General features: G+C 37.1%; 4 protein-coding genes across 4 annotated transcripts; 3 read left to right on the forward strand and 1 right to left on the reverse strand.

Moving 5' to 3' along the window:
• The first annotated feature begins 6,811 nt into the window (after positions 1-6,811).
• LOC141612973 (putative disease resistance protein RGA1) lies at positions 6,812-9,442 on the forward strand. The gene has a single exon (XM_074431719.1). The coding sequence runs from the start codon at positions 6,812-6,814 to the stop codon at positions 9,440-9,442; it is 2,631 nt and encodes an 876-aa protein (XP_074287820.1).
• Positions 9,443-9,517: 75 nt separating this feature from the next.
• LOC141612974 (disease resistance protein RPP8-like) lies at positions 9,518-10,171 on the forward strand. Its single transcript, XM_074431720.1, has one exon. It carries the CDS (start codon positions 9,518-9,520, stop codon positions 10,169-10,171), a length of 654 nt encoding a protein of 217 aa, XP_074287821.1.
• Positions 10,172-11,335: 1,164 nt separating this feature from the next.
• Positions 11,336-22,802, reverse strand: LOC141611153 (uncharacterized). Its single transcript, XM_074429607.1, has 15 exons — positions 22,084-22,802; positions 21,800-21,855; positions 20,857-20,915; positions 20,676-20,747; positions 19,675-19,758; positions 19,136-19,240; positions 17,711-17,773; positions 16,656-16,736; positions 15,511-15,576; positions 14,076-14,231; positions 13,354-13,431; positions 12,633-12,671; positions 12,244-12,326; positions 11,893-11,965; positions 11,336-11,722 (listed from the first exon to the last, which is right to left on the reverse strand). Exons 1-15 carry the CDS (start codon positions 22,188-22,190, stop codon positions 11,552-11,554), a joined length of 1,293 nt encoding a protein of 430 aa, XP_074285708.1. The 5' UTR covers positions 22,191-22,802; the 3' UTR covers positions 11,336-11,551.
• Positions 22,803-24,376: 1,574 nt separating this feature from the next.
• On the forward strand, positions 24,377-25,686 carry LOC141612723 (uncharacterized). Its single transcript, XM_074431501.1, has 2 exons — positions 24,377-24,726; positions 24,879-25,686. The coding sequence occupies exons 1-2, from the start codon at positions 24,465-24,467 to the stop codon at positions 25,367-25,369; spliced, it is 753 nt and encodes a 250-aa protein (XP_074287602.1). The 5' UTR covers positions 24,377-24,464; the 3' UTR covers positions 25,370-25,686.
• The last annotated feature ends 2,066 nt before the right edge of the window (positions 25,687-27,752 follow it).

Genomic DNA, 27,752 nt, shown 5'->3' on the forward strand with positions numbered 1-27,752 from the left:
TGGTAGAATGCGGTTTCGTCGGTCGCGACTACCTCTTGTTGTTTCGACATCTTCTTAGCTTTTTGGGTGGGTTTTTTTGTGTTTTTGTTTTTGTTGTTTGGGAATGAATGTGACTAGCTTCTAGTGTCTTTCCCACAGACGGCGCCAATTGTTCCGGGTGTAATTCTAGAGCAGATATTTGTTACCACTCGTACCTTGTAGAACGATGTCTTTGCTTGAATCCTCCTTCGATCTCTCCTGAAACGATGAACAAACTGAGGGCTCGGCTTTGGCCGAGCGTACTCACTCCGACGCTCAAGTTAGTTAACTTAGAGAGGTAAGTTGTTGTTACTTGGCTAAGAGTATAACGTAGAGAGATAAGGAAGATATTACCAGATGAATAGTGGTTATTAGGTTAATTTGTGGATCCTTTCCTCAATGAAGGTTGAGGAGTATTTATAGACTTTCACCTTTTGTCACGTAGTGGCCAAGTGGCCAAGTGGCTAGCAGGTGGAAAGACCGTTCTACCCTCGGCCGATGGACCTATGGCAGGCTGGCCGAGGGGTCTTGGATATGAGTACGCGGATATGTGTCCCGGCTGGCTAGTTGCCTGGCCGAGACCCAGGTGACAGGCCGATGGGGCTGCATCGGCTAGGCTGTCTAAGTCGTTGACTTTGCTGTGGATACCCTTGACCTTGCTCAGTATGTTGATTTGGTCAGCGGTGCAGAATATGCCCCATCAGTACCTATTGCAAAAAGTACTACCATACTGAAGAAAACTGCTACGACAAGCATGGTTACGAGAATGTTAAGAACCGTGAAAGGGGCCGCGGCCGTAGAGGAGGCAGTCGTGGCAGAGGACGTTTTGGGATGCGTGGCTATTCGAGTGGATTCACAGCTAATGCAGTCGGTGCTTCCTCGGGAGCGAAAGAAGGAGAGAATTCAAAACAAAACATACCCTTTACTACTGATGAGATAGAACGGATTCGAAGCTTACTGATGGCCAGCCCAGAAGGTAGTACTAATCTTTCAGGTATGAATACTAATAAATATTGTGTCGGTGATTGGCTAATAGACAGTGGAGCATCGCATAACATGACCGGAAGACGGAATTTGTTGCGAAATATAAGACAAGAGCAGCCATCACACGTTGGACTTCCAGATGGTAGGAGAGTGGAAGCACGTGAACATGGCGAGATGAAATTGAGCGAAGACTTCGTGCTTAAAGATGTTGTCTTTGTGCCATCGCTAACCTGCAATTTACTCTCTGTGAAACAATTAATACAAGAAAATAATTGTGTAATAATGTTTGATTCCGACCATTGTGTAATGCAGGACCGGTCAACGAAGACGGAGATTGGACGGGGTGAGCATCGAGATGGGGTTAATCACTTCAAGCCTAGGATTTTCGAATTGGCAGGAAGGACTTCACTGACCAAAGAGGATTTACTTTGGCATAAGAGACTCGGGCATCCGTCAAGTAGTATATTTTCTAAATTTTTCCCTTTAGTTGGTTGCAATTTAAATTGGAATACAAGTCATGTGTGTGATTCGTGTTGTAGGGCAAAACAAACACGTACCCCTTTTCGTATTAATAATAAACGTTGTGATATTTTGTTCGGTTTAATACATTGTGACATATGGGGAAAATACACGGTTGCAAGTTTATCTCGTGCACACTATTTCTTGATCATTGTAGACGACCATAGTAGGGCAGTGTGGGTATATCTGATGAAAGAAAAAGGTGAGGCAGGAGAATTGATTAAAATGTTTTGTCGTATGGTTAAAACACAATTCGACAAACAAGTTAAAATTATCCAGAGTGACAATGGAACGGAATTTTTGTCTGGAACCATGAAATATTATTATGAGGAGCGGGGGATAATTTTTCGAACTAGCAATACCGACACCCCACAACAAAATGGAAGGGTTGAAAGAAAACATCGTCACATACTTGAGAAAGCTAGAGCCTTGCGATTCCAGGCAAATATGCCACTTCATTTTTGGGGGGAATGTATATTAACAGCAACCTACCTGATCAATAGAACACCTACCCCTTTGCTTAACGGCAAAACCCCATTCGAATTGTTGTATAACAAGAAACCGGAATTCGACAATCTTCGAATTCTGGGATGCCTTTGTTATGCACATAGTAAAGAAAGGTCACGTGATAAATTTGGGGAACAAGGGAAACGGTGTATGTTTTTGGGCTACCCACATAGCAAGAAAGGATGGAAGGTATATGACTTAAAATAAAGACGAATGTTCGTGTCACGTGATGTAGTATTTTTCGAACATGTTTTTCCGTATTTTGAACCGGGTAGTCAAGATAATTCACACAACAGTGGTGTTATTGAGAATGGTTTAGATAGTGAGAGTCTGGAATTTTCTGATTTGGGTAACAATGAGATTGAGTACACGACGAGACATGAAGTAAGGGGGAGTAATGAAGAACTCCAGCCACACGAGCCACATAATGAAGATGAGCAAGCTGATGTTCAAGAAGAAATTGTGACGAGTGATTAAAGTGACACGGCAGAAGTAATGGAAGAGGAAAGACTAGGTCGTGGAACTTGGGAAAAAATTCGAACCAGCCTGGCGAAAAGACTATGTATGCAAATCAATGCAAGTGATAAAACCCACTACAGGTGCTCATCACGTTCAAGCACCGTCGACAATGGCAGGTACTCGTTATCCTATTGCCAACTACGTTGTTACGAATTGTTTTTCTGCTTCTCACAGGGAATTTCTAGCTGCAATAGACAAGATAAATGAGCCCACTCACTACAGTGAAGCGGCAAAAGAGGCGAAATGGAGAGAAGCGATGACGAAAGAAATTGAAGCCTTGGAAAAAAACGGGACTTGGAAGATAGTTTCATTGCCGAAGGGAAAAAGAGCTATTGGATGTAAATGGGTTTATAAGGTTAAATACAAGGCTAATGGGACCGTGGAGAGGTACAAGGCCCGACTAGTTGCTCAAGGATTCACCCAAGTTGAAGGGGTAGACTACCATGAGACCTATGCACCCGTTGCCAAGATGACGAGCGTGCGATGTCTACTTGCAGTGGCGGTAGCAAAGCGGTGGATAATAGAGCAACTAGATGTCAATAATGCATTTCTACATGAAGACTTAGAGGAGGAAGTATACATGAAAATTCCACAAGGTTTTGAAAGGAATGCCGAAGGAAAAGTATGTCAATTGTTGAAATCGATTTATGGCCTAAAACAAGCTTCCCGAAATTGGTTCGCCAGCTCACAACTTCGTTGAAAAGGTATGGTTTTGTTCAGTCATTGGCAGATTATTCATTATTTACATACAATAAAGGAGGTGTATTCATTGGAGTACTAGTATATGTGGATGATATGATCGTTGTTAGCAACGATAGTGCAGCGTGTGGCTCATTCAAGAATTTCCTCGACAAAAGCTATGGCATTAAAGATTTGGGGCGTCTTAAATATTTTCTCGGAATAGAAGTGGCTCATGGTACAGGAGGTTTGTTTTTAAATCAAAGAAAATATGCCCTGGGAATTATAGAGGAGACGGGTATGCAAGGATCAAAACCGGCACATACTCCAATGCAGCAGCACCATCGATTAGCTTTAGCATTCGGATATGTGTTAAGGGATGTGATGAAATATAGGAGGTTAATTGGCATATTAGTTTACCTCACAATAACTCGGCCTGACTTGGTTTATGCGGTACATACATTATCGCAATTCGTAAATGAACCCCGTAAAGAACATTGGGAAGCAGCTTTAAGGGTGGTTCGTTATATTAAATTGAATCCGAGCAAAGGAATAATGTTTAAGAAAGGTGCGGATTTACAGTTAAATGGCTATTGTGACTCGGATTATGCAAGTTGTCCTTTGACAAGACGATCTTTGAGTGGTTATTTTGTGTCATTGGGACAATCACCGATATCTTGGAAGGCAAAGAAGCAAGTAACCGTGGCTAAGTCGACGGCCGAAGCCGAATATCGGGCAATGAGTGTAGCCACGAGTGAGTTAATATGGCTGAAATCGTTCCTTGCTTCGTTGGATGTGTTCCATTCGAAGCCCATGAGGTTGTATTGTGATAATCAGGCCGCAATTCATATTGCTAAGAATCCCGTTTTTCTTGATCGAACAAAACACATTGAAATTGATTGTCATTTTGTTCGACAACATCTCGTCACTAATACCATACGTACATTCCATGTTAAAAGCAAAGAGCAAATTGCAGATCTTTTTACTAAGGCGTTAGGAGGAGACGCCTTCGATCGTTTGCAGTACAAGTTAGAACTTGGACTACCAAGTGCTCCAACTTGAGGGGGAGTGAAAGAATAAGATCTTCGATATTATTCTAAACTTGTGTATATAGCTACCTTGTAGTGCAAGTCGTATCTTTGTACTTTAGGCAAGTAGGTTAGGGCTTCGTTGATAGTTACCTTATTAGAAGATTTAGTGTATCTTAGCCTCTTGTATAAGTGCAATTTATCATATGAATGAATAATACACGAAATATTCACAATCAATTCCATCGTCTTCACAGTTTTACAAAGATCAATTATAATGACGGAGTAAATCCAACTGAGATCAAGTTGAGACTTTAATTGCTGTGGTAATTCTTTTACCCGTGTCTAATTTTATTGTTTTGTTGTACACGTCTTTCTCTCATTCTGTTACGTTTCTGACTCTTTTACCCATCTCTTTTCGTTTTACCGAACTTCCGTTGTCTTAGTACTGGTAATTTACTTGATACTAATTTACATCCTTTTGATCAATTCACTATCTCTAATCATACACACTCCGTAGTACACCAGTTTCAACGAAATTTCAAATTCAAATTGAATGTATGAAACATTATTAGAACAGTGACCTCAAATAAAATAATTTTAAAAAGTACAGTAGTACAATTATGAAAAGGATAGGAGGAAATTTCTATACAATCACTCATGTTGCAAGTTGTTGTTGGATGGAAATTTAAGACGAGGTCCTACCTTGCTTTTAACATTAGTGTACGTTTGGTCGGTTGATGTGCTATAAATGTAAAACGTGTGTTCTCAAATACTCGTAACTAGTTTAGATCCCGCGCAATGAATGCACGGTATTTATAGACATTTTATTTTTGTATTATTTAATCATGCTAAACTAACAGTTTATTAATTTTTCATATTTCTCGTTATTATATTTTGAGGAAAAAAATTGAACTTTAAAATTATTCAAGAAAACTAAGTAAAGTTGAACTGTAAAATAATAGTGATATCTCATTAATTGTTTATTTTCTCGTTATTATATTTTTTTTCGAGCAAAAAATAAATTAAAATTGAAAATTAATCCAAGAGGATTGTGTAATGTGCGGGAATACATTTTTTTAAAATTATTTTTTATACCACAACGTTAATTATTTCAATTTATAAATTTTCTCAACTTTTTTTTTGTTATGAAAGTAATCAAAATCAGTTATAATTTATTTTATACATAGTATGAGTCAAGTCATAATCAAATAATAATATCAATAAAAAATTTAATAGATTATAGTCTTATATTATTTATACTTTAATTAAAATATAATAGTTTAGTATTTAATAAAAATTATATAATTTGATGAAAAGATTAATTTTTATGAAAAGAATTATATAATGAAATACATTATAATTATTAATTTCCTTATTTAGTGAATACAATTAAATTATCAATAGCTTCCTTATTTAAAAAGATGCTTTTTGGAGAGAAAATTTGTGAGTTCACCTATTCATTCAGTAAATAGGGGATTGTACTCCACAATTACTTCTACTTCATATCACAAATTCTCGTTTAAGACGGTCAAATATATACCAAATCACTCCACTTATTACCTAAGAAACTAGTTTTAAACCCGTGCAAAATTGCACGGGTATGTATTTGGACCAATATTAATGTTTTTGGATGCATTTTTTTTTTTTTGCATTTTATTGTAATTATCTAGTTGGTCTAAATCATCGATTAAATTGCACGGGTATGTATTTGGGTCGGTATTAATGTTTTTGGATGCATTTTTTTTTTTTGCATTTCTATTGTAATTATCTAGTTGGTCTAAATTAATTTCATTTATTCCGAATGTAAAATTATTTCATACTCCCTCCTATTCATAATAAACTTCCCTATTTCTTTTTCCTATTCACAATAACTTCTCTATTTCCTTTTTTGGTAAGTGTTTGTGTGGTTCAAATTTAATTGTATGGTGGGGTAGTATATTTGTGTGGTCCAAATTTATTTATATGGTGGGATAGTGTGTTTCCTTAATATTTGTGCCAAAATGAAATGGGAGGTTTATTGTGAATAGGAGGGAGTAGTATTTTTGCTAAGACGGAAAATGTCGCATGTTTGTATTGACGGACGATTTGAAGAAATTAATTCTTTGCACACCAATGGGTCCCACCATAACCTGAATTTCCAAAAAAAAAAAAAAAAATTGTATGAATGAGGTGGCGCATCCTGCATTCAGCATTGTCTTCTGAATTAATAAAGATAAGATATACTCCCTCCTATTCTACATAACCGTCCCATTGTGAAAATGACACAAGAATTAAGAAAGTGAGTTTAGACCACACAAAACGGACAATGGGACAGTTATGTGAATAGACGGAAATGGAATTGAATTTGGACCACACAACACTTACCAAAAATAGACAATGGGACGATTCCCACTGTAAATTTAAATGACAATGGGACAATTATCTGGAATAGGAGGGAGTATACCAAATCACTCCGTCTATATATCTTGGGTCTCAATTCCAACTCATTTCACATCCTTTTTATTTAATCTTCCATTTACAAAATTCAGATATTGAATTATATTCCCACAAAAATCATGGATCCTGCAACAACTTTAGCTGTAATTCAAACTATACTTGCTGCTATCCAAACTTTGGCTCAGTTGTACTCAATGCTCTCCTTTTCTCATTGCAAATCCAAACTTGATGACCTCCAAAACACTGTCGAAATGGTCGGAGCTGTTCTTGAGGATGCTGGTGCCAGGCAGGACCCTCTTAACGCCCAGGAGGAGCATTACATCCAAGAGCTCAAAGATGCTGTTTACGATGCGGACGATGTGTTAGATGAGTTCCTAACCCTTGCCAAGCGACAGAAACTCAGGGAAGATAGTGATAAATTCTCTGACAAGGTAAAATCCTTTATTTCACGATTTGAGCATCTTACACACAAACTCTCTAGTAAAGTCAAAACGGTTAATGACAAGTTGAATAAAATTGCCTCTAAGAGTGATAAGTTTAGTTTTAAGATTGACTGTAAACCTATAAAATTTACAAAGGAGGAAACTTCTTCTTGTTTGTCTGATGTAATCATCGGAAGGGAGGATGATGTGGAGAAAATTGTAGGCGTCTTGTTGGGACCTCATAATGTTGATCAACCAAATGTTTCTTTGCTTCCCATTGTGGGGATGGGAGGTTTAGGAAAAACCGCACTTGCCCAACTTGTGTACAATGATCCTAGGATCAGTGATGCATTCAAGCTGAAGAGGTGGACTTGCATTGCTGATCAGGATCAACAACAGTTGGACTTGAAAGGGCATTTAGCGAAGGTGGTGGAAGGATTATCCGGTAGTGATAAAATGTCTTTGGAGGACATACATACTGAAGTTAAGCGGCAACTTGGAGGGAAAAAATACTTGCTCGTGTTAGATGATGTGTGGACTGAAAGTTATCATGAATGGCAGCAGTTCCAAGGGTTTTTGAACGTAGGGGGAAGAGGGAGTTGGATAATTGTAACCACGCGCTCAAAAACAACTGGCCAAATGATTGCAGGTGATCAAATGCATGAGTTGCGAGGTTTGTCAGAACCGGAGTCATGGCATTTGTTCGAAAGGATGGCGTTTCAAGGAGTAGAAAGAGATGATGAATTGGTTAAACTTGGCAAAGAGATTGTAAAAAAGTGTATCAATGTCCCGCTTGCTATTAGAGTGGTAGGAAGTCTTCTGCGTGGTCAATCCTTGTCTAAGTGGTTATCATTTCACGACAAAGGCTTAGACTGTCTTACTGAGAGTAATGATGCCATGATGACCCGCATATTGAAGCTAAGTTACGATCAACTTAACCCTTCCTTGAAGACTTGTTTTGCCTACTGTGCTATCTTTCCCAAGGATTGGAGGATTAGTAAGAAAATGTTGATTCAGCTTTGGATGGCACAAGGCTACATTAGCTCTGATAATTTGGGCGAAGAATACTTTCTTATATTGCTTCATAGGTGTTTTTTCCAAGACGAGGATGAATTTGGGGGGATTAAGTCATTTAAGATTCACGATCTCTTGCATGATATTGCTGAAAAAGTAGCTGGCGAAGAGATTTTCAGGTTCAGTTTTGATACTTCTAGTGTGGGTAAAAGAGTTCGCCATCTCTCTCTTGTGGATGACTCTTACGCACAACATATCTTCAATAATTCTCAAATTCGTACGTGCCTTTTTGTTAAATATTTTAACAAGGAGAGTAGCGTGGACCAACTACTAGCAAGTAAATCAATACCAAAATGGACATGCTTAAGGTCTTTAGATCTGAGTTATTCACATGCTAAAAGTTTACCAAAATCAATAGGTAAACTGTTGCATCTGAGGAGTTTAGACCTCTCATACAATCGCCATCTAGAAGTTCTTCCCAAATCGATAACAAAGCTAGTTAATCTACAAATTTTGGATTTACATTATTGTAGTAGTTTAAAACAATTGCCAGATGATGTGAGCAAGCTAGTTGATCTAAGCACCTTAGATATAGTTGGCTGTGATGCACTGAGATATGTGCCAATGCCGGCAGGCATAGGTATGTTGACCAATCTGCAAACTCTATGCCAATTTGTGGTTGGTTCTCGACCAAGTTCAACTTCAAAGCAATGGTTTTATGGGTTGGTAGACCTAAAGCACCTGAACAAATTGAAAGGGGAATTGACGATTGAATTAGCAGTTCTTGAAAATGCAAAATTTGTGAAGGAAGAACAAGGCGGGGGAGGCTATTTAAGGAGTAAGGAACACCTAGAAAAGATTGTAATTAACTTTAGACAAGGAGAGGAGTATGGAAGCAAAGAGTCTGAGCAAGCATTGCTGGAAGAGATGCAGCCTCATCCTGATGTCAAGGCATTGGAGTTGAAGGGTTATCATGGTGAGACAATACCGAGATGGCCAGCGAGGGGAGATAACTCAGCATTGTTTGATCTCCCCAATCTCGTCACTTTGAAGATCTTTGGTTGCAGTGAGCTTCTCTATCTGCCTTGGCAAATTGGGAAACTGCCCCACCTTAAGACGCTAGATATTTCGAGTTTGGAGAATATGGAATATGTGGCGGACTCAGAAACACTTGTCTCGGGTGAAGGATCATCCTTCTTCCCCAGCCTCGATAACCTCCGTTTATCTTGGTTGCCTAAGTTAAAAGGGTGGTGGCGGAGATCAGAATCAGGGTCGCACATGGTCAACTCTAGTACTGACAGTAGGAGCAGCTGAGAAGGACAAGTAGAGTGGGAATCATCTCCCTGTTTTCCTCTACTAAAGAATCTCAGTATAGAATATTGTGAAAATATGATGTTTGTCCCTTTATGTCCGCAACTCGAAAAGCTCACAATATATGATTCCAGAAGAGATGTGAGGTGCGCACCTCGTCCCTTGTCATGTCCCAAATTGAAGACATTGAAAATCAACAACTTGGAGTGGCTGAAATCAATGCCAAGCGAGTACACTCAGTTTCTTTCAGAGATAGATATATCGTTTGATAAGAGAATGGAGAGGTTGGGAGAAGTAAATGAGTTTCCGACATATTTATTGTCTTCCGTGCGAACCCTATGCATCAACCTTTGCCCTAAACTTAAGAGCCTAGGAGGATGGTTGGAGCATCTTTCTGCCTTGGAGAAGTTGCGCATAGAACACTGTCCAAATGTGGTGTTCGATGGGATGTCATGGCATAATCTTGCTGCTACCCTTCAATACTTGGCTTTGATTGAATTAAATGAGATGGAGGAATTGCCAGAGGGGATACAGTTCTGCACTTCCCTCAGACTTCTTACCATTATGTATTGTCGCAAACTGAAATCCATACCAAAATGGATGCCCAAACTCACCTCTCTCCAGGAGCTTTACATTAGATGCCTAAACTCACCTCTCACAGAAAAATGCCAAAAACCGAATGGGGAGGACTGGCCCCTCGTCCGTCACATCTCACGTCTTACCGTGTGGTAGAGAATAGTGTGCACTCTTATCTTATACTCCGTACATTATTACGTGAATCCGATTATTATTTTATGAGATCTTAAGTTTAGTGACATTAGTTGGTATTTGACTTTGGTAGACAAATTATATGAAATAATAAGAATATGCATTCCATCTTATTTATATTGTCGCTATTTGACTTTGATAGTCAAATGATATGAACTAATGTCACTTTTATATATTGTACGTACCCTCCAATTCTCCCTCTCGTTGTTTAGTATGGCTAATTGGCAAGAGGTATGATATCATAAGGGAAATGGGAGAATATGACTTGATGGGATATCGGCCATCACAAATGAGAATTTGTGTTGAATCATAGTTAGGATGATTCAAGAGCTCAAATGAATAAGATAATCCATGTGAGAAAGATGTGAAGCTGTGAGGAGTTATACGATTTGATTAGACTCTACTTGAACAAGTAGAGGGGTATATAAGTTGGAGGGGTATATCGTAGAAAACCAAATAAAACTGGCAGTTTTGAAGAAATTTGCTACCATAGCCGACGTTGGTTGATAACTTGTATTATACACTCTACATATACAACTACAAAATATTTGAAGAGATTTGGTCTTGCTTAAGCCTTCAGATCGTCTTAATTTAAGATCTCTCACAATCTTTTTATATTTTAATCGAGTGTGAAAGCCGTCTTAAGTTAACCCATTGGTTCACAAAATGAAGGAGTACGACCAAACTGAAAGTTAGCAACATGAACAAAGATGGGCGATAGCCGATAGGCAGGCAAGCTTGAAATAAACAGACGCGTCTTACACATTTCAAAATCCGTTTCAAAATTTGTGAAAGGTATATGAATTTAAATAAATGAGTAGTAACACAATAGGCTAACATTAGTTTATGCCTAGTTTACCTTGAATCAATTCTCCATTTTTTTGTCATGGAAGTTGTGGTATAAGTTTGCACCCTGCACAATTAGTATTTTACCACCCGTAAACTTAAAACAGTTCTTTTGATAACTACCTTACTCTTAGAAGGGTCATAATTTTCTTCTGATTTGGATTCATTTTTAGTACACAGCGAATTGTTTACTACCTCGCCATCATTTTAAGTCGTGCATTCTCAGAGCATGAATATAAATGACAAGTTATCAGCAAAACTTCAAAATATGGCACAGATAGGTAATACTGCCAAGGGCCAGCCTTCCTTGCTGCTATCTTTCCCTGCTAAATCAAATCGAAAGCTTTGGTTCACAGCTTGAAAATTGAGTATCATGAACTTCACCGCATACTTGTCCATATATTTACATATGTTAACCTAATGCTACAGTTTACAAGTCCTACAAGGTGAGATATACAATGGTGAAATTGAGTATGTCTCGTCCCTCGATGTACGTAGTCAATCTAGTCTCCTGAAAACCTTATCAATGACTTCTTTCAAATTCGTGCAGCCGACTATCTGAATTTCAGAGCTGATGGCTTCTAGTGCTTTTCCAGCCGAAGCGGGAACAACACACTTCTTATATCCAAGTTTCACTAATGTAGTAACTCTCTTTTCTATCCTCGAAACCTGCAATTAAGTGATGATTTAGAACCAAATACGTCTTCAACAACAAAAATTACGAGACAGGAGGAATCAGCTCCGTTATTTATGGAAATGCCAGTGACCTCCAAAATAGTGTGACATTGGCGCAGTAGCTTTTCTTAATGTAGAAAAGATGTTAAACAGGAGATGCTTACCATTCGAAGCTCGCCACCAAGGCAAATTTCTCCGATAAATGCCACATGATTAGGAAGAGGGAACTCCAAGAAGCTAAAGATGGAACAGTTTAAGGAAATGTTATTAACAATCAAATGAAAAGAAGATTATCACTAGCGTTATAGAGTAACGCCATGGTTGATCACAAGGAAAAAGTAATTGGGTCAACCTACTGCTACCTCAAAACAGAAGCGGAAATTAGGGCATCTTTGTTTTATTCCACCATATATTCGTATCTTATATTCTTATTGCTACTATTTGGAAAAAAAAAAGTTTTGGTTCTTTCTAAATATGTGATAAAAGGAATGTGTTGACAAGACGTGATAACTTGCCTGCTACAAATTGCCGCTGCCACAGCAAGATCTCCAGAAGTCTCGGCCAGAGTAACACCACTTATTACGTTCAGGAAAATGCTCTGCAAAACACCAAACATTGAAAAATAGTAAAAGGGATTTTCTACGGTGTACCCCTATGTTTTCCCGAATTCTAACATATACCCTAGTTTTTGCATGTCGAATTCTACAGTTGAACTCGCGTTTAGGGATCTCACAAATGAACGGGTGGACAAGGTCCCAATGTACAAAACCTTACCCTCACAAATCACTCTAGTAATAGATGTAAAGCTGACTTTAGAGCCTATCAGAAAGTACAGTACTAAAAATATACTAAACGCTATAGAAGAGAACATGATAAGACAAAGCAATAAGCAAAGAATGATTACATGATCGTCAATCTTTAGTCCCGCTTGCTTCTTAAGAACCTGCAAGTAAAAGAACAAAGCATCAGTGAGTTGTCTTTCACTCAGGAAGGTTACAACTAAACAAAAGTATCAACAACCATCAGATATGCTGCGCCTAGTTAATGTTTGTTCCAAATTACATAATACAGGGACTCTCGCTCACTCTCACAAATCCAGTTTACCAATTCCCCTAAGAACAGTGTCTAATTTAGCCAATGTTACCTAAAAGAATGTAACACTAATAACTAAGGAAAGGTTTCTCAATGACCCACAAGGAAAATAACATCAACAATTGCATCCATTGGCTGTAGCTTGACAATATAGGAGGCGCAAAAATATTTGTTAGCCATTTTGCTTTATTGCGTCATATTTTAAAGTGAAAGAATAGTGGAAAGTTAAGTAAGGGTACTGGTCTTAGAGATAAAAATCAAAAACTCAAGGGCCCTTGACAAAATAATACAAGTCATAGAACTCACAGTGAGGACCTTGACTAATGATTAACCCCCATCAACATATATGTATGACCAAAACCTTTCGAGCCTAGGAAGTACAGAGTAATTGTTAACTGAACCCAAACAACATCCAAATGCAAAACTGAAAGTCAAAAGCTGCACATGCAGCATACGTATACAAGAACCAAACGAAGAAATGATCAACTCATATACTAGATTACATTTAATTAAGCTGTTGATCAAAGACATACCGAAAGAATCATATCAGCCCTGCTTAGTTGAACGCCATTAATATGCCTAGTAGAACCAGGTCCGGAAACACATAAAGCCTACAAGTTAAGCTCATAAGACCAAACAGCAACTCAGGTTAAGCAAATACAAATGACGCAAATGGTTCATCCTTCCTGAAAATACAAAAGAAGGCTATGCTCCGACAGATATGATGCAGTCTTGTATTAATCGGACTCATGTATGGGTATTGGACACGGGTATGTATCAACATATCCAAGCAATTGACTTGTCATGACACAAACATTGAGACACCGGGAGGAAACTGTTTATTTAAAGTGAAATGCAAGTCTGTATGAAAGATAAATCTTAAAATACAAGATTTCTTTGTGGATCCACTAAGATAACTGGCAACTATCCAGTAAGGATTCTATAGTCATCCTTGAGTGTTGTGTCGGACACAATTACGACAACAAAGTTGAGGAGTCATAGGATACGATCAATCAAATGTGATTGATATTTTAATTGGCCTAAGGCTCCACGCCACACTTAGATCCATGGTATTAAATCTTGGTTAGAGACTTGATTTGGATTATGTCATTGAGGCCTAATCTCGGTTGTTCTCTATAAATGTGGCCGATACCGCCTCAAAAAGTGGTCACGCTAACCTTCCAAACCTTGATAACTTAATTGCACTTCGGTGTTGCAGGCAATATTTAGAACCATGACCAGATCTGTAAATTACCTGAACTTCAACAAGAAAAGATCGAGACCCATCAATAATTACAGCAATAGCAAGCCCAGCTAAGTGCTCTGAATCTGAATATTCTTCACTTAAAAACATCTCACTAGGATTTGCGACAGCTTCTAGTCCAGGCACTGACATTGCGAAAACTCCCAGCTGCAACCAGGAGTGAATAGACAAGTGAATAATCAAGCAGCTCATCTTGTTGTAGGAATATGAGTGCTCAGAATACCGAGCCAATCAATAACATGAAAGCAAAACAATAAAGATGACGTTCACCAAAGAATCTCCAACAAATTTCATTATCATTCAGAATTCTTTGTAAAAATACTACTCCGTACCATGTATTGCAATGAAGTTATGCTCAGGGAAGAGCTCAATTAAGAAAACTAGGAAAAGCATATCAAACACATTGATGCTTCTGGAAGGGGGAAAAAGTACTTAAAACGAGTAGAATAAATTAAGAGCGTCCCGCATGTATCTCAAGTTTAACATATAGAGAAGTTAGCAAGCTACCGTTGGCACAGGCTCAAACTGCTATTTTTTTGCCTTCAATCTTATTGACATTTTATCGATGAATATTCTAGCATTTACTCATTTAGCCATATGAAAATATTTGCAATGAATTTTCACAATGTTAAGACTGTCAGACCGTGTGAACCAATGGAAAATATACAGTCAGAAACATTGGATCAATCAACAGTGATTTTTACCCTCTTCTCAAAAAGTGGATGGGGTTAAGAAAGAAAAGTGAGGCCATTTAAGGTAGATCTGAAGGGAGGGTCATTATAGGTTCGGATTATTTCGGGCAAGGTCATTTAAGGTATAGGTAATTTCGATTCAAGTCGTTTTGGGTCATATCAACAGGGTCGGGTTAGTTTTGTACTCCCTATATTCCAATTTCATTGTCCCCTTTCAGAGGTGGATCTCCATTGACCTGCGCAGGGCCAAATCATTTCTTCGTTTGGTTCTTGTATACTTATGCTTTTGATGAACAATTTGTTTACCTATTCCATATTAGGGTGTCTCAGTCAATTATTTACCTTTCTATTTTGGGAATGCTTTTGATGAACAATTTGATCTAAAGATTCGTGATTGAGATACTATTTATGACCATATGACAACAGACAATCACTTCAGGGATTCTTCATTTCACCAAAAAACATCATAAATTCTAAAAGCTTTAAGTATTAGTATGTGATAATAGCGAAGCTATATTCAAGCAAATCCAGACAATGGGATGGACCAGAAAACTTAATAAAATCGCAAACAAGATTCAAAAATGCAAATGATTAGTTTTGTAGTTTGTATGACAGTTGCATTATTGCACATGGATAATAAAACAACCAAACGCTACACAAGAATTCATAAAATTCTGAACAATTCGAAATCAGAAAAATCAGGTGAGGTCGAGAAAAGAAAAATAGTATATTACCTCATCAGTGGAGCCAAAACGGTTTTTAACGGAACGAAGCAAGCGATGTGATGAGTGCTTATCTCCCTGCAGGATCACACAATAAATGGGTTGTATGAAAAAAACAGAATAAGAGGCATACCAACATAATTTCTCAGAATATTGAAAAGTTTCGGGCGCAGAAGATCTAATGTCTAGTTGATGTATTTAATATTCTTGTCATCAGCAGACATTAAGTGGCGCTGCATGAAATGGTGATGACATTCACATTGTTAACAGAAACATGTATTTTAACAGCAGTTGCAGGAAGAAACACCAGATGCACACAGAACTTGACAACTAAGCTTCCACTCAACCTATCAGTAGATCACATGCAGATTCTTAATTTTAATTTTTAAAATCCAGAAACACGGAGAATTTTGATTCCAAGGTATTGTCTGTAGGAATTTGACCAATGGATGTGTATATTATTAATAGTGAAGAAGTGAAAATGTTAGCTGCGTGTATGTATCCTCTTTAATTACTTCAGTCGTAGAAATTTGACCAATGGACAAACTTGAGTTAGCTTTCTTGTGATACTATCATAACCTTTACTTCCAAGTTTCAAGAAATAAGATGAATCTGCAAATTAACAGAAATTTGCAACTCCTTGTTGTGAGGAGCCAAGAATTCCATTTGTCATGTAAGATCAACCTCCACCGCCACAAATCAATGGACAATCATGGATTCATGGCCTTCAGCCCTTTTAATGTAGGGTTACTGGATGCACATTCCTGGGTTACTCTGACTCTCCAACACCATGTTGACAAAGTGTCAGTGTGGATACGGCTCTATTGCACGAAGTTTTCTATTGTGTGGTCTAAGTGTCGATGTTCGTGTTGTATGGCACACGCGACATGGCAGCTAACTGAAGCGTCGGAGTAACATATGCACATTCTACCCACTAGGCCCAAGTAATGCGCTATTTTAAAGCCTGATCCATGGTATGATATGAATTAAATATTTCAATCTTCTAGTCATATGATACTTTTTTGAGACTATTAAAAAATTTGCAGTTCCTTTGGCGAGAAAACAGCCGAACAAAAGGATTTAAGTCGAATAAGTACAGAAATAGAAGAGGAAGAGAAACTTCGAGAATATTTACAAATGAAGAAGGCAAAACGAACCTCCATATATAAAACGACATCAAAGATGTGCTCCAGAACACGAGGTCCTGCAATGTCTCCATTTTTGTTTACATGTCCAATCTGTCACAGAGAAAAAATAATATTGTAAGACAAATCTAGACTGAGGACTTGCAATATGTATGAAGCCGTCATGAGCGTGTATATTACAGCTTTCATACTCGGTCAATCGGTACAAGTGTACCACCAAAAGCGGTGGTATCAGAATGGCTTAAAAATTGATTGTATTGGCTAGCTCCTAAAACACCTAATGACAACGTTTGGAAGCTTTTTGCTTCATACGATGGACGGAAATTTCATACAAATTGAGATAAAAACAGCTTTTTTCAACTCTAAAAAATAAAATCAAGTTAGAAAGTAAATAAGAAATTGATTTTTTTTTTTTTTTAGGGTTTGTAACTGAAAGATAGGAAAGGTATGGGTAGTGTGAGAAAACAAGATTGGATGATCATTTACAATAAAAATTAATGGGTGCAAAATATGAAAATGTGAGCCAAGTAATAAAGACATGAGTGACGAAGATGAAGATTAATGGTGAGAAAGATGAAGATTGATGGGTGAGGAAGATGAAGTTGACGGGAAGTTAAAGCTAACAGAAAACTTAGCCGAAATTACAATGCAATACCACAACATGTTTTTGGTTGTTTGATTTTATTTTCCCCTCTAAATAGTAAAATTTTTCATTTGATACTCTATTTTCTCAAAAAAAAATCTCATGCAATACATCAGAGTACATTGTGTTTTTTTTCCTTTCATTTATTCAAAAAAAAAATTCAACACAGTACCAGAGGCGTGGGGGCGGGGATTGGCAGGTTGGAGCAGCGGTAGAGAAGGCAAGACATGGTGGGTGGTAATGGATCAGGTGGCGGAGGGAGAGATAAGAAGGGAAAGAAAAAAGATCTCTGAGACTATTTGAGGGGAAGAAAAATGAGGGGTAATTTGGTAAAAAGCGTAGAGCGTTGAGTAATATGTGTACGCAATATCCTTACAAAAATGAGTCAGAAAAACCATGTGACACTATCAAACCCGTTTCTTACCAAAAAAACAGGAATATTTGTCTTCTTTGCAAAACGAAGCAATGCTGAAGTACATTCCTTCACCTGCAACAAAATATACATAAGACGAAATCATCTTTAAGTGTTATAATCAAAATGTCAATGATTATTACTCCATCTGTCCTAGTCAATTGTTGTCCTTTGCGTTTTACGCATTTGCCAATGCTCATTTCAATTCGTAAATATATTTACTTACATAAGTGTGAAAATTATAAAATTTTGATAATCTTAACGTACTCATTAAGACGAATCAAACAAGATCCTTCATGACTATATTTAGTGTTGTGCATTGGAAATTATTTTAAGGATTCTCTTCCTTTATGAATAGTGTCCAAAAGGCAAAGGACAACAATTAACCGGGACATCGAGAGTATGATTTTTTTACAAGGTTATTGGTAATAACTGATATAGATCCCGTGCGAAAGCACGGTTTTTTAGATAAAGATGTTAGAGAATTAAACAATTATATCACTTGTATAACTCCATTTGAAATTTAACCATTAAATTTACTATTAGTAATGTTTTGTATTAAAAGGTAGAAAAGAGAAGGTTCAACACTTTTACTGAACTGTATTTTTAAAAACTATTGTTGTTATATTATTATATCCACTAAAGGAGTACTATAAACGTGAAGTAATGACATTGGTAATACAATCAGATAAGATATAATACTTTGTAATAAATATACTTATGTACTCCGTATATGTTAAATAAAAAAATTAACCAAAATTTAAATGTTCACATATTAGGGAGCTGGGATAGATATTAAGTTAAAGTGAAAGATAAAAACATATAATTCATAAGTTTTTTTCATATTAGAAGTAAAAATGTCTATAAATACTACTAACTTGTAGTATAAGTTTGTATCAAAAGACAGAATAATAAAATTATTTAGAAAGTGTTTGCTAAAAAAAATGTCCGTGATCATCATGTTTAATTTTTAAAATAATAATAATCAAATATTTATATCACATCATACGTATAATTAGTGCAATTTTATTTATGTAACAAAATCAGATTATCTTATAATATGTCTATGCAAATTGAAAAAATATTATACCATGTTTAAATGGAATAGAGTTATTTATTGTTTAAAATAATGTCAGATAGTATGATATAGTGAAATCTAATTATAGAAACAATCATTTAGGCGGGAAAAATTTAGTAATCTCTTTTTTCTTTTAGTATAGGGGGGATGATACTAATAGAAAACTTGTACTTTGAGGTAAAGCACACTAAAATCTAGCAGATAAAGAATCAGAAATGTAATTTTTAATCATCTGAGCATACTTTGATTCTTTGGATATATTTATGTAATTATGTCCATAAATCTCAGAAGAAATACCTGAAAAGAGGGAAAGTAAGATAGTATTTGGATTAGTGTTCCAATTAATCATACATTCATACCTGCGCCATCCCGCCAGGGCTTCCAGTCACCGGCTTTAGATACATAGTTTGAATGGAATCAACGACAGCACGTGGGGAAAGCACTTGCACCTTTTCTAAAATATCCTGCAGGAAAAGGGAAAACACCTTAGACTTTGCAGTTGTAGAACAGCGGATTTAGGATTTAATAAAACCAGAGTTTCCAGCCATTCGAAATATCAATATAGCCATCAATAAAACACTTGATGAGAAAATAGCAAGTGTAAGATAAAACAAAAGGTGAAGTTTTTGTTTGCTTCTAAGCATGCAATGAGTCTCGACAATTATTCGACATGGCTATATTGGGGGGAAAAATTAACTGATAAACTTGTAGCAAATTGTTGAAAGAACTTGATAAAAACGTATCAGAAAGAACAAAAAGAGATGCCTTAATGCAGCAAACTTAAACCCCATCCAATAGAGTGATAAATTGTTCTAACCAACTGCTTCCGTAAAGGAAGTCCCAAGGCAACAATTGAGGAATAAGCAACTAAATACAGACACAATTAGCTCTAACCAACCTCAATATCAGTGCTTGAATAAAGGAAAAGCTCTTCTGTATCGATGCTCAGCCGATCTGCTCTATTTCCAATTTGCTCAACACTCTAGAGAAGAAAATATAATTAGCATATTGTCAGGTTCAAATAGTCAAAACAGAGAAGGTTTCAACATGTCATTAACAATTCCCAACTAAACAAAATCAAAGTCAGATGTGCCATCAAAGGTTGGAATCCATAAATTGAAAGGTAATCAAATACTCCTTCCCATCCAAACCAAAGGTAACACTTACCTTATTCGGACCATCCAAACCAAACTACCCATTCCTTTTTTGGTAAAAAAACATTACTAAAAACTCCTCATACACCCTTATTATTTACATAAAATGCCATCATGTTTGTGGCCCTCTTTTAATCAAGCTACAAGTGGCCCTATTTTAATTCCAATACTACCCTTACCTTTTCTCTATTTTCTTAAAACTTGTTCCCTCCCATAAAACTGTTGGTTTGGATGGGAGGGAGTAGATCGTATTGTAAAGATATTTTCAATAGCCAAACCCCTTCATGACTACTGAAAAGCATCAAAGTAAAACTTCCATAGAAACAAATTAGAGCTGCAACAACGCCGCACGACCAGTTCTAAGGTCTTGAAGATTACCGCGACTTCATACTAAGGCAATATATCAGCCGCATTTTTAAGCGACACAACTGAAATGAAGGTGTGGCGTCCGAACCTAAGATCAAGATTGAAACCGAAAAGCAATGCCATGAAATATCCCTTACTCATTTTTGCACCAAACATTCACTCTCTTTTTAGTCAAGTCCATTACCAATACTATGCAAGCTGAAATGTTCTACCCACCTTGTCTTGTACTCTTCGCTTGCTTTAAAGTATATAATTAGGCCTTTCCCGGGATGGGAGATATTCTTGTCCCCTAGCATAACAGGTGCTCTCTGTTCTTTAAAATTTAGCAGCACTAAAACAGTAGAATAATGAAAGGTGGAGTTGCTTCTAGTGCACTAACCTCTTCACCAGATATGTAAAGAACAGGCGCTGCTCCTCCAACATCACTGCTCACTGCTACAAGTGCAGCCATCTTCATTTTGAACATAACTTAGTGAAACATACAATATTGCAGCACTCTAGCGCAATCTCCCGAGATAAACTATTTAAGCAGGTTTAATGTGACAAAAAATGGATCACACCTGTAATGCCAATGTACTTTTGCCCACACCAGGATCACCACCAACCAAAATTAATGAACCTATACAAAATCGCAAGAAATTTTGTTGAAACAGTTACATTCTGAGCAAGCTCATCTTGGGGAACTGCAATAATGTAAAGCTTGTTAGAAGCTAGAGAATCAGAAGGCAAAGCAATGTACTCCCTACTTCCCAGTCATTTGTTTACCTTTGATTTTGGCACAACGACAAAGGAGGGAGAAGCGGACCATTTGTACTTGTGCTTATTGGATGACAAGTGGATTAAGATGTATGTGGGTGATCAAATTACCCATAACAAGCATTCCCAAAATAGAAAGGTAAACAAATTATCAAGACACTCTATAAATGAAAAAAGGTAAACAAATGATCGGGACGGAGGGAGAAATTTTGCAAGAGAAAATCTTGTACGATAAATCAAGAGCTTTCTCCCAAACGAAAACAGGAGACACAACCTTTCCATAAAGAAAGGAGTCAAATATGAGATAATGTTTTAGTCAATTGTCTAATGGGGATGTCACCAACTGCACTATCCCTTGAAGCCTCGCGCTGATACATTAACATGCAAGTAGGATGAACATGTTTATGTCAATTCTCTATTTGCACACATGATTTGTAACGAGTAATGAAAGAGATGAACGGGGGAAGAAAATTTGGTAAAACACAACATACATGCACACGTGAGAGAGACAGAACATGAAGGTATAACTTCATTGACTAAACCTCAACTATAAGCGTAGGCTTTTGGTCGAGATAATAATTTCCCAATAAATTATTAACCACGCTATCTCAGTCATTTACCAGGCTTCCACATTCAAACTATTGTTAAAGGCGCCAAGGACATGTAAACCAACGTAAATAAACACAAAAATAAAGAGCCAAGAACACATAAAACGCAACATAACACAATTAGACACTCAATCTGTACCTGGCACAACACCGCCACCAAGCACCCTATTAACTTCCAATCCGAGCAAGCCAGACCTGAAATCAGCCAAATCATACCTCAATTTTCAGCATTTTGCAAAATATTCACTCTTACAAATAACATAACATCATTAAATATAACTGTTAAGTCTAGGCTGCTAGAATTACACCACTGATCAACATAAAACCCGAACACTAAATCCGATATAGTTGAACTCCCGGCCTAGCTACACCTAATGAAAGCAATCAAATTGAACATAACCATAGCCAAAACATACAACTTACAATCGAATGCGCCATTCCATATGATTAATCCCTCGATTCACATCCACCAACCTAACCGGCTCATTTTGCCCAACCATTTGCTCAGGCAACCAAGACGACTTCATCATTTTCCCAGAAGTCTCGTTTTCCGACACCGAAAACTGCTTCAAAGTCCCAATTTTATTACATGATCTACAGGTTCCCCACCACTGGGCTGTGCTATGTCCACAATCAGCACATACCCAATGAATCTTACTCTTCCCTTTCTTCCCTCCCGCTACAAAATCCCTCGAAACGACACTCTTCGCCACATTCGACGACAAGTTCACTCGAATCCTCGACCCCTCTTCCCCACTACTACCTACACCCTTAATTGAATTTGTGGGAGTACTCTGAGGAGAACAGAAGGTTGACCAGCCCCTAGTGCTCGGTTCAGAAGTTGATTCTTCGGATGCGCCATTGACGTCGATGAGAGGCGATTCGGGATATGATTTGGGGGTAATTAAATGAATTGGGCGAAAATGGCGAGAGAATTAGGGTTTTGATCGTGTTGATTGTAGATGATTAAAGAGTTTAATGAAGGGCGAAGAGGTTTGAATTTGGATGAATTAAGAAAGGAAGTTTGTGAACGAAGTAGATGAATTGCTGCCATTTCTGAAACTTGCATGTGAGAGAAATTAGGAATTAGGGTTTTGACTGTTGAATTGAAAGGGCGCGCGAATACGAGGAAGGAAGGTGGGAAAATTACAAGTAACCCGATGACAACTTCGGATTTACCAATGCTAAACCCGACCCAAATGACTTGTCTGGTAAACTATACCTGGCAAACGGGCCAATCGGGTCGGGTTTAGACCGGGCCATTTTGTATTTCTCAAATTTTCGAGTTTGTTCGGATCGAGTTGGTCATTTCGGGTTATAGGTTTGTTGGTCAGGTTTGTTTCGTGTCACGCGGATTGGGTTATTTTGGGTCAATGATTAAGAGAAAAAATGCATTTCAAGTCTTTTGAGGTTAATTAAATTTATGTTTTGTCGAGTCATTTTCGGGTTGGGTGATTTTGGATCGGGTCATTTTGGGTCAGGTCTGTTACGGGTGCATGAAAACTCGGGTGATATTTGAGTCAGGTTGGGTCAATCGGGTGTCATTCGGGTGCGGCATTTCGGGTCGATTTCGGGTTTCGGGTCAGCTTTTTCAAGTCGGGTCAATCTATAAACAAAGGTAGACCTGACAGAATTAATCTGACCTGAACGACCCGATCTGAATAATCCGACTCATACCCGATTAGGAATCCGAAATTAAGACCTGTGCTTGACCCGACCTTATATAACTTGACTCGAACGTTTATTGTTGTACACTAGTCATTATCCATAAAAAAAACTTGATAATAGTTTACCTGGACCCGAAATGACTCGATCCAAACTCTTACAAACTGGAATTAACTCTACACGAATCCAACCTAGTTAGCCCATTAGTCAGCTCTAAACTAATAATATTGGTTTAGCATCAACTAAAATTGATGAAAGATAACAATGGCCGAAGAAACCCAAGCTGAAAAGCATGAAATACAAACTTGACAAAATCGAACATTTGTTGAAGTTGAAGTCAACTAGACTCAGAGGTGATATAGATAAACCTTATTTCTTGTCCCAATTCAACTCAAACTTGAATCGATAACGACTTGTGATTTAATACTAACTCAACTTGATTCGTGAACTATTTATTTAGTAAATGTTATATTGACCAAATTTTAGTATATTTGAGAGGTTAAGCATCTTTGACTTATCAATATGCTACTTGGTTAATGACATATTAAAATAGCATATTGGATTCCAATACTTATTTTTTTATATCTTCTCCTACGAGCATATTGGGTTAGCGGATTAGAAAAAAAATAATTGTCTTCTTTATTTTACCCCCTTAAAAAATACTCCCTCGATCCTATTCTAATATGATCTTCCACATTGGTTTGAACCAATATTTAGTGAAGTGGTAATATGTGGACGAAAATGAAAGTATGAAAGAGAACGTGAAGTTACATGTTATATTAACCACAAAATAGCAAATAAGAAAATGAAAAATCTTTGTAAATTCTCGGTTTTAGAAAATGTGAAAGATGGTGAATATGAGAGAAAACTAATTTTTTTTTATATATTTAATAAATAATTTATTAATAGTGGTTTTGTTGACGTCAATATAACATGGAGGGAGGGCACTCAAAAAAGAGTAGACTTCGAAAGTCAACTAATAAAGAAAGCCAATTTGAGAAGTTGCACACCATATGCACATTTTCTCATCACTTCCTATATAATGGTCAAGCTTTGAGACGAACTAGCACAAATTTCTCATCACATAATCTAATCACCAATCTTTCACCTTGAATCACCATCAATCTTCATCTATAACCATGGGGTTCGTACGTCGTCTCATCGAAGAAAGTAACAAACAACTCAAGGACGTTGCGAAACAAATGAATGAAGCCATGAAAGCAGAGTTGGAGAGACAAGCAAACGAAGCCAATTCTCAACGTCAACAAGGGTCATCAAGTAGCTCTATTCATCGTACCGACACTAATAATTATAATTATAATTATAATTATATTTATCCGACAAATAATAATGAGAATGTTCAACAAGAGACTAGAGGCGAATCCAGGCCCGTCACTTTTGGTAAAACATTTTTTTAATTGTTTTTTAAGCTAAATTTACGAGTTCAAATTTTGGTAAGCGTAATTTATACAATTATACCCCATATTACGCGATATAATTAATTTGTATCATTTGTGTAGAAAAAGCTAATATTGCTATCTTTCTCTGGTTAGCTGATCTTGAATCCGAAGAACAACAATTAAGAAACATGTATCGTCAACTAATTGATGATCAAATTCGACAAGCGGAGAAGAGCATAACAAGGACCGGAACAATTGGAATGAACGATAATAACATGGTGTATGTTAATTCTAGATTACCAGTTGATCCAATTGCTCAAGAGCAACAATTAAGAAATACGCGTCAGAAACTAATAGACGATCAAATTCGACGAGCGGATGAGAGCATAACAAGGATGGGAGCAATTGGTACGGGCAATAACGTGGTGTACGTTAATAATAACCTAAACGTACAAACACCTAGCTACGTCAATTCTGCTTCGCGAGTTGATCCTATTTCTCAAGAGCAACAATTGAGAAATATGCGTCAGAAACTAATAGACAATCAAATTCGACGAGCGGATGAGAGCATGACAAGAATGGGTGTGATCGGAACGAACAACGAGTTGGTGTATACTAATGACACCCTTGGCAACATTCGTTGATCGATCATCTTATACTCCCTCCGCGTCTCAATCATTTATTTACTAGTTTTGATTAAAATATGCCTCACAGAAAATGAAATAGGTAAACAAATGATTGATTGGACGAGGAGTATCTATGTTTTACTTAATTAACTTGCTCGATCTTTTATTTGCCTTGGCGTGTACACTAAGCTCAAACGAAGAGTGATGCATGTCACCTTGCTTGTAATATTGTTAAACTTGATTTTTAATGTTATGTTGTTTTAATTGGCATCATATTAGAAAATGGGACAGTTCGGGTGGAAAGCATGAACCAACCAATTCGTCTAGTACCAAGGGAGAGAATTGTTGGAATATAAGGAAACTTATTCAGTTACAAATTCAGTTAGTCAGTTACAAATTCTGGGTATTTAGGTATACATATGTCGGTTTAACTATTGTATAAATACCAGATGAGATTGACTCCTTGTACTCGGATTATTCATAATACAAATTCTACTTTCTCTTTCTAATTCAATCTTCTTCTTCTCTCTAATCTTCTCTCTATCATACTTAAGTAATCATTCAATCAATCATGATGAGTTTACATAAAGATCAACATGGTATCAGATGTGGTTCCTTTCGAGCCTGTGTCTGATAATTCATCAAGCTTCCGCGTAATCTTCATACTTAATTCTTCATATCTTCATCAATTCTTCATATTTTCATCATTCCCAAAGTTTTTTTTTACACAATAACTCAAGAAAATGTCTTCTGCAACTGATACTGTTACTGAAATCAGTGAGGATGATCCTCATTACATTCATCATTCAGATACTCTCAGCAACAAACTTGTTGCAGCACCATTTGATGGAACGGGTTTTGGTGGTTTGAAGAGAGCTATGCTTATTGCTCTTTCAGCCAAGAATAAAGTTGGTTTTGTAGATGGATCAATTCCTCAACCTTCATCTACAAAGACCTTTGCCAAATATTGGAGACGGTGTAATGATACAGTCTTTTCTTGGATCTCAATTCCTATAACTGAAGGCTTAACCTTGCAAAATGTCTTGTATGCACCTCACTTTAGGTTCAATTTATTATCTATAAGTAAACTAAATAAGCAACTTAGTTCCACTGTTAGTTTTACCCCTCAAATATGTTATTTGCAGGACTCTTCCAAGAGGCACTTGGTCCTTGGTAAAAATCACCACGACTTGTATCTGCTACATATCAACACAGATCAGGAACTTAGTTCTTCTAATTTTGTTAATTTGAATAAAAATAATGCCAAGTCAAGAGCAAATTCTGTTTCAAATATCTCTAGTACACTTTGGGCATCACAGGTTAGGACATTTACCTATGTACAAGTTAAAGCAATTACAACTCAGACTCAAGGATGATAATAATAACATGAATGATTTGGAATCTTGTTTAGTATGTGCTCAAGCAAGGCAACACCATTTATCTTTTCAGCTGAGTTCTTCTGTGTCTTTTGCACCATTTGAGCTTATTCACATAGATTTATGGGGTCCATACCACACCCAAACTTACAATGGATACAAGTACTTCCTTACAATTGTTGATGATTTGAGTAGATGCACATGGACACACTTATTGTCTTGCAAGAGTAATGCTTTTGTCTTTGTTAAGACTTTCATAAATATGGCTGATACTCAATTTGGAAGGAAAATAAAGGCTATTAGGTCTGATAATGCTTTTGAATTGGGTACTAGCAATATCCTATCTCGGTTTTTACTAGAACAAGGGATTATTCATCAAACATCTTGCTTTCATACTCCTCAACAAAATGGTCGAGTTGAACGAAAACATAAGCATTTGTTGGAAACTGCTAGAGCTCTGAATTTCAGTCTAAATTACCTACAAAATATTGGGGTGAATGTATTTTAACTGCTACTTATATTATTAATAGATCGCCTACCAAAGTTTTGCAAGGGTTATCTCCTTATCAAGTTTTATTTGGCAAATTACCTGATATGAATCATATGAGACCCTTACTTCTCTATGCAAAGTTACACCTCTGTCTAGTTCTGTTTGTGCCCGTGTTGCTTGTGTTTCTGCTGTGTCCCAAGTTCAAGAGACTCCTGTTCAGGAGCCTAAGAACTATGAAGAGGCGACCAAGTATCCCGAGTAGCGGAGGCCATTGCGACGAGAATTTAAAGCTTTGCAGGCTAATAATACATGGAGTTTAGTGCCTCTACCTAAGGGCAAGAAGGCAATTTCTTGCAAATGGGTATTTAAAGTTAAAACACAAATCAGATGGCACAATAGAAAGATATAAAGCACGACTAGTGGTGAAGGGTTTCACACAGAAGGAAGGTATAGACTATACTTAAACTTTCTCTCCTGTGGTGAAAATGACAACTATCCGAACCCTAGTAGCAGTTGCAGTAAAGAAAGGGTGGTA

The sequence above is a fragment of the Silene latifolia genome, chromosome 11 (genome assembly GCF_048544455.1).
Source record: "Silene latifolia isolate original U9 population chromosome 11, ASM4854445v1, whole genome shotgun sequence".
Taxonomy (NCBI): Eukaryota; Viridiplantae; Streptophyta; class Magnoliopsida; order Caryophyllales; family Caryophyllaceae; genus Silene; species Silene latifolia.